Below are 14,011 nucleotides of genomic sequence, written 5' to 3'. Positions count from 1 at the left end.
ATACATAAGGCTTGAAGGTTGTGCAAGAGACAATTTGGCGCAAGACTTGAGCTCGTAGAAATTAATTTAAAAGCTACACCATCTCTCGTGTTTTCCCCGCAAGAGTCAGACTCCAAGACTGCGACCCAAAATAAGGGTAGTTAACTAGATAACTTAGCGCCCAGTTTTTATTTCGGAAATAATACCTGAGTGTCTGGCTAAGCCGGGCGCTGATAGTGGGCCTCGTTCGGCCCTTTTAATTCATCTGAGAATAAACTAATTGTTGTGTGAAAATCAGTGCAGTATGTTCAGCGAACATGTGACACCGCAATGGCATATGAAGGAAAAACAAGGAATGTTACGAGAATTCAACCGAGATTCATGACGTTAAAAATGAGTTCTCACCCTGGCTTTCCTGCAGTACACGCTGAACCACTTAAAGGAAGTGATTTTGGTGCCAGCAGGCACTTTGAGCACGATGGTCTTCTTCCTATACGCGGTCAGTGGTTTATCGCTGCAAAAAAAGAGGAGGCCAATTTATCAGAGCACTTGTTTCCTTATTTTAAGTTTGCCTCGCATTTCATATTCTCATCAGGAAAGATATAAAAATAATGCTTGCCTGCCGACTTCATTTTTCAACTTCGTGCCCGAACCGTCTGGCCCGTCTGTACTGCCGACGAGGAAGTAGGCATCTGAATTAAAAAAGAACACACAATGGAGCTTGTTACGGCAAAGTGCCCTTTTCTACTCATGCGTCATGAGTCGACAAACCTATGAACGTCTAGTACGAGTTCGCTTGCACCAGTTCGAAGTGAGCGAGCCAAGTTAAATCTCACTGCAGTTATGTGACCAGGCGGGCCAAGTAAGCAGAGACCCACAGCGCTGACTGGATTGCTCTAGAACAGGGTTGTCCCGTCCGACATCCCCCGCTCGCAGTCACTCCGGCAGAGGAATTGGGTCATTCATGGTCGTTTGCTCAGAGTGGAGGTAGAGCTCATGCGAGATTACTCTACCCAACATTTCAGCCCGACGCATTTGATGGCTTTGCACGATAAAGTGGCCGAAAACTATATAACAGGTTTTCCACTTGCGCGGGCCGTCGCTGCGCAAGTTTTGCGTTCTTGTGATGACACTCGGAACTCTTTCCCGCAATGTGCCGGCGTTCAAGACAAGTCCCAATTTGATCCAAAAAAATCACTCGAGGTACGTCCCAACTTTTCCGTCAAGAGGGATGAGGTCGCAGCGCTGCCTGAGTTGTATAGGCCTGCATACCAGCGAAAGCTGCAAAGCAGCTGAGTCGGCCGCCCTTTCGTTGCGACTGTATCAGCAGGCTCTTTCTACAACTGCGACTTGTGCTCGATATAGAACTGCCATGTCCCCTCTTTACAGCTTTCTCAGAGGGAGGGTCGATATCTCAGCAACCTGCTATTCACTGATGCCTTGTTAAGTAACTCAGGGAACTAACTGATAATTGGTCAGGACAGGGGAAGAAGAAAGATAGGAAAAAAAAATTGATATGCAGAAGACTAAGGTAATGTTCGTTAGCCTGGGAAAGGAACATCAGTTTAAAGCGCTGGAGGTGATAGGAGAATATGTCTACTTAAGACAGGTTGTGACCGCAGATCCGGACCACGAAAGGGAAATAACTAGGAGAATAAGATTAGGATTGAGAGCATTTGGAAACTACTCACAGATTATGACTAGCAGATTACCGGTATCAACAGTTGCATCTTACCTGTACTTACCTATGGGGCTGAAACGTGGTGGCTAACAAAGAGGGTTCTACTTAAGTTGAGGACAACGCAGAGGGCTATGGAACGGAAAATGGTAGGTGTAACGTTAAGATATAGGAAGCTTGCAGAGTTGGTCAGAGAAATAACTGAAGTTACTGATATTCTAGTGGAAATCAAGAATAAAAAAATGGGCCTGGGCAGGACATGTATTGCGAAGAGAGAATAACCGATGGTCGGTTAGGGTAACAAACTGGATTCTAAGGGAAGGAAAGCGTAGGAGGGGGCGGCAGAAAGTTAGACGGGTGGATGAGGTTAAGACGTTCGCAGGGGTCAAGTGGATGCAGCTAGCACAGAATCAGGTTAATTGGAAAAACATGATAGAGGCCTTCGCTCTGCAATAAGTATAGACTGGCTGATGATGGTGACGAAAATGTCTGCTCATCAACTCGTCTACAGTGCAGGTCCGCATATTACCTGGTCCGGCGCCGTCGTAGCTGAAATCTTCCAACACAAGGGTGTCATCTGAAGCAACGTACACCTTTCCCCCGACGCCGTGCACTCCAGTGTCAAGGTTACCCAGTAGCTTGCCAAGGTATCGGCCACCAGAAGTCTCTGCATGAGAGCAACATCTTGACAAGCGAACAGAAAACCACCCTCAACATACGCCGCAGGTGAACCGCTACCTGTCGTGGACGAAGCACGTCTCTGCTCGCAAAAAAAGAAACTTCAGTTTTACAAGCATTGTAAGGTTTTTATCCCGTAAATCCTGAAGTCGATCGGTCTGAGCGATCACCTGTTCCAGGCACTGGTGATCGGTTATCTAAGGCACAGTACACTGGTTCTTTCGATGATAAGACTAAATGCTCTGCAAATACTGGAAAGCGCTTATTATGCATAAAGAGTACAAAAATACTCAAGAGTTGTTTGGACCCAGAGGGCTAGTGTTGGGTCCAATGCAGATTATGATACAATATAGGCAGACGAAACAGCAATGAATAATAAACAAATATAGATAACAGGACGAAAGTTGCGATAATTCACATATGATTTTTACAGGCCGAGGAGGAATGCCTTGAGTGTGGCTATAAAATTGATTTTATTCTTCAAATCATTAATTCCATTCCATATTTGGGCACCATTAAAATTTATCAGTCTCCGCCATATTATGGCATGGTGGGAGGTTAAAATTCCTAACATATGTAGGGTATACTGCTAGGCTAGTTGGTGGTGGTTATCAAACATTTTGTTGTTGCCGCGCTGGCAGACAAGGACAAAGGACTAGGGACACACACAACTGCGCTGAACTTACAACTTTATTTTGGACGCTTTTGATCCGCGCATTTATAATTGACAGAAGGAACTGGACACGCAAGTGCACTTACAAGACAGATAAAGAAATCTCAGTAGCAGCATTGCAATATCTCGCAATCTCAGATACCGAATCGCAAACCCAGTAGCCGTATCACAATCTCAGTGCGAGAGGGCCGCCCCACAAAAACGAACGCGGTGCAACAAACACAGAAGAGGCTATAAAAACAAGGCATAGAAGCAAGCAAAAACAAAATGCAGCATGATAAATGAAAAATGGCATGGAAGAGCCAGCCATAAACAAGGCAAAATCATGAAAAGGTGAAGATGAATGAAAAACGGCCAACAAAAAACATGCCAAAAACTTCAATGAGGCGAAAGATAAAAACAGATAAAATTTCATCAAAGAGGCAACAATTAAGACCCAAAAAGTCAATGAGAGCTAAAACAAGGTAAAAAGAAGACGTCAGTGAGGTGAGATTCAACAAATGAGGTAACAATTAACAGCAAAACCTCAATGAGTAGCTAAAATCAGGTGCATGGATATCGTACATGAGGCGAAATCAGCAGGTCAAAAAAACGAAAGAGAGAAGTAAGAAAAGTCTTTTGCATGGCTGGGATACAGAGTACTCATAAAGAACCGGACAAGAAAGCGATCTCTTTTTCTAGGAGAGCTAATGAAGGCACGCTGACGCAGTCTGCTTTCAGGTTGTCAGTGAAGGCGGCTTCAATTATTTCTCGCGTCAGCTGATTCTTGTTTTTTGCCAAGATTCTGGTGTTCGCAAATTTTGGAGGGTCGCTCTTACAGGGTGAGTAATCTCGACAGTGCATAGCCAGTTTGCTTGATTTCTTGTCTTTTACGTTCAATTTATACTCCTGTAGTCTTTTATTTACACAGCGACCGGTCTGCCCAACGTATTCTTTGCGGCAGGAAAGAGGAATAGAATAGGCAACTCCTGTGGCACATGCGACAAACGGTTCTTTATGCTTTGTTGTGCATTCTTTCCTTCGCTGGGCTGGCTCGTTAACGCGCTACAAAGTCTGGAAAGGCAGTGAGGTGCAGAAAAGACTACCTCTACTCCTACTTTTTTCCCAATTCTTTTCAAATTGTGGGATACCTGATGAATGTACGGAATGACGGTGAATTTCTCGTTCCGATCTTTTTCTTTCGATGAAATGGACTTTTTGTTTTGCATGGCGCTGAGCATTTTCTCGGCTATTGAAGAAAGAAGTGTTGCCGGGTATCGGGATTGAAGCAATCTCTGAGCTTGATTTTGAAAACTTTTTTCTAAAGAGTGCTCACAGGACTTAGTTAACGCGTTATTAAAGGCGGCACAATGTTTCTCTTAATTTGCTTGGAATGCGCGGAATCGTAAGGTAAGACCGGCTTGTTGGCTCTTGGCTCAAAGGACCAGTACCCGCGTTCTGAAGAAAACCGCAACCTGAGCTCAAGAAAGCGAATGAATCCGGGATTTCATGCGTTAAAGTCAATGGATATAAGCATTGATTAAAATTTTCCAAAACACTGCCAACCTGGGGTAAGAATTCCTTCTCGTGGCTGTCTAAAAGTGCTATATAATCATCCACGTATCTGAAGATTTTGAGAACCTGTGATTTTGAGTCCTTTTTTTGAGATTTTGAGTCCTTTGTCCTTGTTTCCAGGGCTGCGACACCATAATGTTTGATAAAATATCTAAGGGTTGCAGCTCTTGTGGTTTGCTGGGAAGAGGGAAACGGGTAGTGCACTATGCACTATGCAATACTATGCACTATTGCTGCAGTTTTTAGTAGATATATAGAGTTCAAAGGTAGCAATCGTTTCAACGAGGCTATATAGCATCATACACAAAATAGTCATTTCTTCACTTCCTGAAGTCACTTCCTGAAATAGTCATTCACTTTTTCCTGATTTGAACGAGGCTCGAGAGCGTCATACACAATGTCCAAGATTCTTTTTGTGTTACCCTCAGCTTGTACAAGAAGTGATGAGACGTTTTCTCGTTTTCTCAATAGTCCTACTGATACGTTTAACTGTTTTAGATTCATCACTTTTGTTATGTAGAATTTACTTGGCTTTAGCATTCGACGTCATAGAAATGTTATAGGACCCGCACTTGCCCGCATTTTTTTCAACAGAAACAACTATTTGAGGTATCGAACCACGCCCCAATATTAGTAGTACGCGCAGCCTGTTCGAAAGCCATAAGGAGACAACGCCCCACCAAATTTCGGAGGCGCCATTATGAACAAAACTGAATATGCGAGACAATATTCCACGAATTCACACATTATAACAGCTGTTGTGAAGCAGTTGGCACTATCATATATCTCATCTATGCATGGTGACTCAGTGCACATTTTTGTTGATGGCTCAGTGACCTCTTCAGCAGCGGCGTTCATAGCGCGTGAAAGCGATTTTCTCATACATAAAACATCACCCACGGCAACCAAACTGCGGTCATACGAGAGACCATCCGCTTCATAGGTAAACAAATCATTGAGCAATATTCGGCGACTCAAGAAAACGAAATTGCGTTTCTGAGGTGTTCCCATCAAAGTTCAGTGGATACGAAGTAATTGTGGTAACTGAAAGCACTCCTGCGGAAGCTTCCATACAAGACTCTTCTCGTACGCTGCAACCTTTCTGGATTATTGCAGCTGGAATGATATGTTTACCGTTTTGCCACAAATGTACCGTTTGCCACAATTCCTTAGTCTTCCTATCAGTCTTGTTAACGTGCCGGTAACAAAGCAAATGTTATCTGACAATACTAGTATCAGAATTCATTATGCAACTGCATTTGTGATGATGGTGTCTTAATTGACTAGTAATGACAGTGCCGATGACGGATATACAAATAACCCACCCAGCTTTAGCATATTTTCCCCATAAACACTGCGATCTTGCAGATAGTTTATCAAAACATGAAATTGGGCTAGATGGCGCATTGCAACTTCACTAAAGATAAAGCGCAGAGGAATACACACACACACACACACTGCGATCTTGCAGACAGTGCTAAAAACCAGTGAGGCCAGGCGATGGTTGCAAAAGCCTTAAGGTGAAACGTGATTCTGAACGGGGTTGGGAAGCAAAGACTAAGGATTTCCAGACCTAGGTGGGTGTGTCGGCGTCCCGACAAAAAAAAAAAGAGCAAACTGGAAAAGAGGGAAGCGCGATTCAAGGGATTTGCTGAGATGGCACAACAGAAGAGGCATATGGCAATGACAAGCTAGAAAGCAGAGGAGACGAGCGGAGACTTGATACGGATGCCTTGATGCGAAGTCATCGCACGAAGACCCGGTATTTTAGTAAATAAAATCTGCTTTCTGCTATTAGTATATGGCACGGCATAACCCGGAGGGAAGAAATAAGACGGAAGATCGTAGTAGTATCACTCTAATACTGTTATTAATCTTTTTTCTCTCTGTCGCTAGGTAATAAACTAACCCTCATATAAAACGATAAATGTATTGTGCTCTTCCCGCAGAATTAGTGAAGGACAGAGTGACTGACAACTCCATCCGTCTGATACGAGAACTGCAAGATATGTCTGAAACCCCGCTGTTTTAAATGCAGCTTTCCCTTTCACGTAACCTTTGTGAGCGAGCGCCTTTTTCATTTACATGTTTGTTTCTGTGAGGGCCTCCACTCCACTTTAACGCCGAAGTGGCGGGCGCGCCTTTTGTTCGTAAGCTGGCTGGCTTCGTTCGGCTCTGCAGCTGGTTGTCCGATTTTAACTCACGGAGAAGGAGTGGACACGGGAACCCCGGGGAATTTCTTGGAAAGTAAGCCACTGCACATGCGCGCGCCCCTGTGCTTATTTTAGGGTTCCTTCGTTTGTGTGTTTTAGGTAATTTAAGTGCGTGTCTGTCAACGGGGCTGATAGAAGTACATTGACAATGTGGGCGAGAGAGATATGTATACGCAGTGATCGAGCGTGTGATTGCGCTAGATTTTCCTTGTTTCAACGTTTGCGTGTATATACACACATTTATTTGAGAGTTTATAACGCTTAAACATTCTTGACGACGTTACTTAATAGATTCTGTGGCTATTGTAACTGTTTGAGTTTTTTCACTCCTCATGCAGACCTCTTCGCTTCTTTCCCTTTTGTGTCAACATTTACTAGTGCCCCTTCTTGCATTCGTGCCCCGGTTTACCCGCAAATTGTTCCTCTCGCGAGCTGTTTCTTCTAATCTGCCTTTTAGGTGTGCATTCCTCTCCGACTAAAGAAATCTCGCTCCTCTGCGCGGAAGTCGTTTACCGCCCACGCATCTCAGGAGGGACACGCCAGTCAGCGTTCCAACTCTGCTCTGCTCACCACCCGCTCCTCTCTTCGCGGTGATAAGAGGAAGGAATAATGACCAAGGGAGAGTTATGCAGTCGAAGACAGGCGGAAAAACTCCCGTAACAAGGGTTCGCGCTCCATTCTGCCAGTGGGAGTGGTTCTCAGCTCCACGTTCTCATCGACATCACCGTTCCTGGAACGTCCGCTTGGAAGTTGCCCCCAAACGACGTCGGTGAGCCGCCCGAAATTGGAGAGAAAGGCAGTATCTTAAAAAACAACTCTGTGTTCTTGCCCACTTGCCGAGGCTGCCTCCCGCGTTCGGACTGTTAGAGCGGAGAAGGGGGCGCATCTTTCTGAAGCTCAGACCTTGGCCGTGGTCGACCTGTGATTATTGTCGGAAGTTTCTGTCTTTTCCAGCTGAGGTCGGCACCTTCTTCGAGGTGTGCTCCATGGTTACGTTCGGTGGGCAGGGCGCGTGACAACAGCACGCTGTTAGGTGCCATTATGGCAGATATAGCGAAAAAAATCTAAATACGCCGATGTTGATGTGTGTGCGCGCAGTTGTCGCATTGGCAAAGGCATTGAAGATATTTTCTTCATAACGGCCACGCAGAAGAAACGAAAAACATTGCGATCTTAGAACGCATTCACTGCGACAAGAGCTTGTGTGGATAAGGAAACCGGAAGCTGAGCTTCACTAGGCATGTCAAGGTGATTCGGGAATTATCTCTAATGCAACGTATTATTTCCTTTATTTTCTTCATTTACATGAATGATGAAATGACTGTTTTGAGGCTGTAAATTCGTCATTCATTGTTAGAAGTAGAAGACAGGGTAATCTTTGCAATAATTTATCCAATGTCCCATGCAGCACAAACTCGTCAGGATTATGGAAAGTATCCTAAAGTCAACAGTGGAAGCACGCTTTACCTTTTCGTAACGAAGCGTCCCTGCGCACGGGAACGTTTTGTTCCGGCCATGTTATATGATAAGTCACAAGTTAATTTAATAAAAAATAGTTATGGTTTTATCTTTCAGTGTGTAATGTAAATGGTTGGTCTCTTTCTCTTTGTAACAGAGATGCAAAAAGGAAGAAACACTAGAATGCTTCTGATTTTGTTGTGATTAGATTATGATTTGCAGAAAAATGTTTTCACCAAGAAATTATTACTTGCTTGTCGTGCAGGAACACTGGGTGATGGTCATAAATATGGGCGGAGTTTCACTGCAGACTTAAGTACCTTCAGGGGCTCGTATCTAGCAGGTGCAAGGACATACAAGCATGGCAGCGGGAATTAGGCCGCACGAAAGGTCACCGTAATAAAAGATGAATTATAACTATAAAATTATAACTATTAAGTCAGTCTGCTATGAATCAACTGCCACGGGAAAAGCTCATTTTTTCGTTACTTTATCAGTCAGGCTCATCATATTCAATGCTATTTAAAATTTAAATCACCATTCTGGCGTGTCACTGCACAAAAATTGCATCATGACGTTTTATAATTAGCGCTCTTAAATAAAAAATCATTCTTTTTTTTTTGGTCGAGCAACCGACCTCGAACTCACACTTGAGTTTGAGGTGAGGTTGAGTGAGGTCGGTTATAGTCCTGAGGTGAGATCACGTGGACAAACCTCAACCTCAATGCGTGAGGTTGAGTGAGGTCAGGGAATTTTAATTGAGGTTAAGGTGATGTTGAACTTTTTGAGGTCAAATGGTGTCTAGTGTGTTTTGTTGTTAATACGCTGTTTTGCAGCACCAACTTGCCACTCGAATTTAATGATCCCCGCAGTGATCGGTGCCCTTCTTCACGGTAAACACTCTGGGTAGAGCATCTGTAGCGCAATTTCCACAAATCGGAAGGAAGGAGCGACCTAAAGAGCTTTCTTTATCATCGCCTCAAAAAGCCAACATGCTGTCTCCAACCTGTACATTTGTCCTCCATTCAGTTCCTTTGTACTTTCCTCTGAAAGGCCCCAAGTAGGGCTCCACCACTGTGTAAGCTGCAAACGGCTCCCACCTTCATCCGACCTGGCCATGTTGACGGGCACGGTCAGCGGAGTGGGAAGCCGGATGTGGGCGAAGTCCTGCGAGGCTTTAAGACAGTAGACCGAGAGCCATTCGTACTGGTCCCAGCTGCTGCCCTCACGTAGCCTCAATGTCAAGTTCTTGCCCGTGTAGCGTCCGAGCTTCTCGAAGCTGCAGAAATGACCCACAGTGAATGGGTTGGTAAGTGCATGTGCGCGCTGTCCTCACCTTCCATTTTCGTCCGCAATGATCAGGCCGTTGGCGCCGTTTATCTCGCCTCTCCCCACCAGGAAGTGGGCGTCTGCGCAGCCCAAGTATACCGGTTAACTGGCTAGACGGAATCAGGGCACGTGGTCAACCATCCGCAGTTGTCTACTAGGTGTGAGCGTCAAGGAAGCCCAAATAATAGAAAGTGTACAGAAATGGATTGAAAGCTTTGTCTTTTTCTTACGAGCTAGCAAATATGAAACTCGTAATGAAGCACCTCACCTGGTCCTGCTCCGTCATACTGGAAGTTTTTCAGGTGGACGGTTCTAGAGTCCAGCAATATGACCGGATCGGCGCGCACGCCGTGGACGCCACTCAGGAAGCCCAGGTCCTGAGCCGCTGGCTGCTCGAAGTCGTTCGGAATCTTGACCCAGCCGAAGTTCACCTGCGGCCATGGGACTAAGTTTGATCTCGCCCTGTAGAGCTTATTTATCTCAAGCTCGGTTAGAATCTCGAGTGATGCCTGTGGCTCTTCTGAGATGGTAGAGTGAGGTGGAAATCGCGGACGCCCGTTGATCAACCCTAACAGTTCAGCCAGTTCTGTAGGACTCGACAGGTGGGCTGTGAGACGATGCATTGTAAAACTTCAGAAAGTTTGACAGTCCGGTGCTCTTTAATAGGCACTGACATAGAACACTACATAGCCGCATTGCGTTGCGCTTCCATCAAAACGGTGCGCCACAACCCGGATCGAACCCGTGTCCTCGGAACAATTACGAGCATCCAAAGCTCTGAGCCACCGTGTTGAGTATAAGGAATAAGGTATTTCGTCTTCAATAGCGGAAGCCCCGTGAACAATTTCATTCCTATCCTATTTCAGTGATCGTTTTTTTTTTTTTTCACCGTTCGTCATTGCCCTATGCGTCTTGTAAATGGAATAAGATAAGGTGGATGGTAAGACCTGAATAAAATCGGACGAAAAGAACTGCTGTGCCACATCGGCCTCACATTCGCAATCCTTTCGCAGGTCACAAACTAAGTATACGAGGTTACGCTGAGGAAACTTGAAAGGCTCGTTCTTCTTGCTTTCGCGTCAAAGATTAGCATTGTAATGCCATATGTAAGGTGCGTATGTTTTAAAATGGTTCAGCAAAGATTTGCTGTAATACTTAACAAAAGCTATGCTCACTAAATCTGCTAACAATCTTTTAAATGAATGCATATTGCATTACAGCTCAAGCCTAGATTAAAATGTTGTGTTCTACTGTTTAGTTGTGTTCCACTTACGCACATTTTTCATGAAATATACCGAATTTAGTCATTATATTTTGAATTAGGTATGAGAGCATTAATGTTACACAAAGAGGAATAAATTATGCCCTTACGCAAAAAAAAAGAGTTGATGCTTTTTATAGTTTTTCTTGATGGAACAAAATTGCCACTCACGAAGAGAGTTTTAGCGATAAATATAAAAATTTTGATTTTTTATTCTAGCCCTGTCAGATATTCATTGAAACCAGAAGAAATGTTTTTATCTTACACCTCACGTTTTCTAATTCAAAGGTACATAAATCTTCAATAATGCTGTTTAACGTTTAGCATGTCATCGTGGTTTGGCCGCAGAAGAAGACTACCTCAGCACGCCTGCCAAGCATGCGCGGATTGTTCTTCGTGGCTGCAGGACTGAATTCGGGCGGTTCGCTGTCCCGTTCCCGCCTGGCTCAGCGGGTCCTATCAAATATACTTGTGGAACAAAGGGTGCGTGTGATTCATCTCCACAAATTTGGTGACTCCTGATTTCGCGTCTTCGCTCTCTTCTCCTGCCCTGCGCTTGCACCAGCCGCTTCGCTAGGCCTACCAGCGCCCGGAGCTCGAGACCCCGCTTAACTTCCATCGTGTAAGCCATGGCCACGGATTCCCTCACTCATGTACCGTCTCCGCCGCCTCACACAGCGCCATGTCATGAGTCCGCGGTCTCCGCTCTCAAGCTCCCTGACTTCTGGTCATCGGTCCCGGAACTGTGGTTCCTCACCATCGTGGCCTTGATCCGCCGGTACCGCATCACTTCGCAGGTGACCATGTTCGACCCCGACATTGGCGCGGTCACGCCAGCTACTGCGGCTATTGTTCGCGACGTCCTGCGCTCTCCGCCTGCCGATCGCCCTTACGATCATCTCCGGGCGACGCTAATCCAGCGAACGTCTGAAACGGAGCCGAGTTGTCTGCAGCAGCTCCTTAGAAGAGCTCGGAGATCGCACGCCTACCGAGCTGTTGCATCGCATGACCGCCCTGGCTGGAGACTCCGCTGTTTCACATGACAGCGCACTCCTCCTGGAACTCATTCTGCAGCGTCTACCACCACAGGTGCGCATGATCTTGAGTGTGTCTTCATCTCAGACGCTAGACTCCCTCACTACGCTGGCAGATAAGATAATGGACGCCGATTCTCCCTCTGTGGAAACAATTCATCTCCCTCTTACCCCTCATTTGTCCAGCGCAGCTGCTGACGATCACTATGCTCGCCTCACCGCTGCTAATGAGGAGCTCACTTGGCATTAGCGCGGCTTACAGCTTAGGTTGCAGCCCTTAGTAAGCGGCGGCCGCGTTCCTCATCTCCACCTCGCCGTACCAGCCCCAGTGCTTCTGGAAACCGTTCTACGCCCTCCAAGACATTTTACTGGTACCACCGCCGCTATGGCTCGCGCACGTCAATGCCGCCAGCCCTGCTCCTTCGTGGGAAATGATTCGGCCGAACACTGAAGGCGACCGGTGTCCTCGGCCCACGATCCAGTCGCCTCTTCCATGTTACTGACCGTATAACGAAAGTCCGCTACCTAACCGACACCGGTGCCGATACCTGTGTTCTTCCGCCTACGTTGGCTGAGCGACACCGTCCTTCAGACTTTCCACCTCTGATCGCAGTCAACGGATCGACCATACAAACATACGGCCAGAAGTCGGTCCCAGTTTACATCGGACTCCGCCGTACCTTTCGCTGGGTATTTGTCATTGCGGATGTGTGCTGGCCGATCATCAGAGCCGACTTCCTATGGCACCACAGGCTTCTAGTTGACATGCGGCAAAACCGTATACTGGATTCTGAAACGAGGCTGTCGTCCAAGGCGTCTGTTGCCGCGATTCACCACTCCGGCTCCTCCAGGAGCACAGCACAGTTCCCAACCCTTGGTCCAGCGTCTTTTCCGAGTTTCCGGACGTCTTCCGGTCCCGGTCTCTGAAAGCACCGGTCGCGCACAGCGTGACTCATCATATTGCGATTACTGTGGCTCCCGTGTTTGTTCGTGCTCGTCGCCTCGCACCGGATCGCCTCGCTGTCACCAAACAAGAATTCGAGCATATGCTGGAGCTTGGCTTTATCCGCCCCTCCCCCAATCCTTGGGCATCGAAGGCGACTGGCGCCCGTGCGATTACCGGGCTCTCAACAAGGCAAGAGGAATCCTGCCACTTAACTTGCCCACTTGGCCTCCCGGAACGTGCCCCGTCGAGCCACTGCATGCGGGATTCGGCGCTCTGCTGGACGGCTTCTCGACAAGATTTACCCGATCCGACCAACACCCATTCCCGTATCTGAAGATACGATTACCTCAACGTTATCAAGCGACGGGCGTCACAGCTGACCAGGATATAAAGCCAATTCACCCGGAACTGCCTTTCAGTGGGTTCGGCAGCACATCGATGGCTCCAGCTAACTCGCCTTTCGTCTTCTTGATGCAGGTATCTAACCGGCATTGCCTTTTTGCTAAAAAAACAAGTTTTAGAGGTATTGTTGTGCTGCCGAGCCCACGCTGTTTGCGCAAAATTGTTTCTGACAGTGCTCGAGTGATTATGAACTTGCTCTTGCTTGCGGGAGACGAACCCAGGGCCTTTTCACTCGAGCGACTCTTTTTCTCCTGAACTGGTCAACGTATTACAAGATCTGTAGAGCGGGCAGTCAGAGATACTTGGCGAGCTTAAAACCATTAATGCAAAGCTATGTGACCATGATACAACCTTCGAAGACCTGAAAACCAGACTAGAGAAAATTGAAACAGAGTTCATGTCTCTACCGTCCTTGAAGTCAGAGTTGAGCGATATGCAGTCGGCAACAAATGAGTGCGTGGCCCAGGTATCTGCCCTGTCCGCCCGCGTTGTAGATGCTGAAAATAGGTCCCGCCGCAACAATCTAGTATTTTACGGTTTGAAGGATAGCCCAAATGAATCTTGGTGAGAAAGCGAGAAGCTAATCATTGACCACTGTCATCAGTTTCTTAAAGTTGACATGCAGTCACGTGATATCGAACGTGCTCACAGATTGGGTACTTACTCAAATGGCAAACGCAGGCCGATCATTGTCAAGTTTGTCCATTACAAGGACAAAGATCAGGTATTTTCTTTGTGCAAAAATTTTAAGGAAACGAATTACAGTGTCAGTGAAGACTTCTCGCCTGTAACACGTCTTGCACGGA

The 14,011-nt window shown here is 46.3% G+C and overlaps 1 protein-coding gene across 1 annotated transcript in view; it reads right to left on the bottom strand.

Annotated features, from left to right (window-relative positions):
* Positions 1-14,011, bottom strand: part of LOC146206820 (protein Skeletor, isoforms B/C-like) — a 248,491-nt gene that overhangs the window by 116,276 nt on the left and 118,204 nt on the right. The window contains exons 5-10 of the mRNA XM_084591583.1: positions 9,831-9,993; positions 9,570-9,642; positions 9,334-9,512; positions 2,187-2,324; positions 599-671; positions 385-493 (exon numbers count right to left, since the gene is read on the bottom strand). Of these exons, the coding sequence (XP_084447709.1) occupies positions 385-493; positions 599-671; positions 2,187-2,324; positions 9,334-9,512; positions 9,570-9,642; positions 9,831-9,993 (735 nt within the window). The remainder of the gene's footprint in view (positions 1-384; positions 494-598; positions 672-2,186; positions 2,325-9,333; positions 9,513-9,569; positions 9,643-9,830; positions 9,994-14,011) is intronic.

The sequence above is a fragment of the Amblyomma maculatum genome, chromosome 1 (assembly GCF_055883805.1).
Source record: "Amblyomma maculatum isolate TAMU_Amacu chromosome 1, ASM5588380v1, whole genome shotgun sequence".
NCBI classification, from domain to species: domain Eukaryota; kingdom Metazoa; phylum Arthropoda; class Arachnida; order Ixodida; family Ixodidae; genus Amblyomma; species Amblyomma maculatum.
Note: the sequence above shows the minus strand (reverse complement) of the source record. Positions and strands in the feature narration are given on the sequence as shown.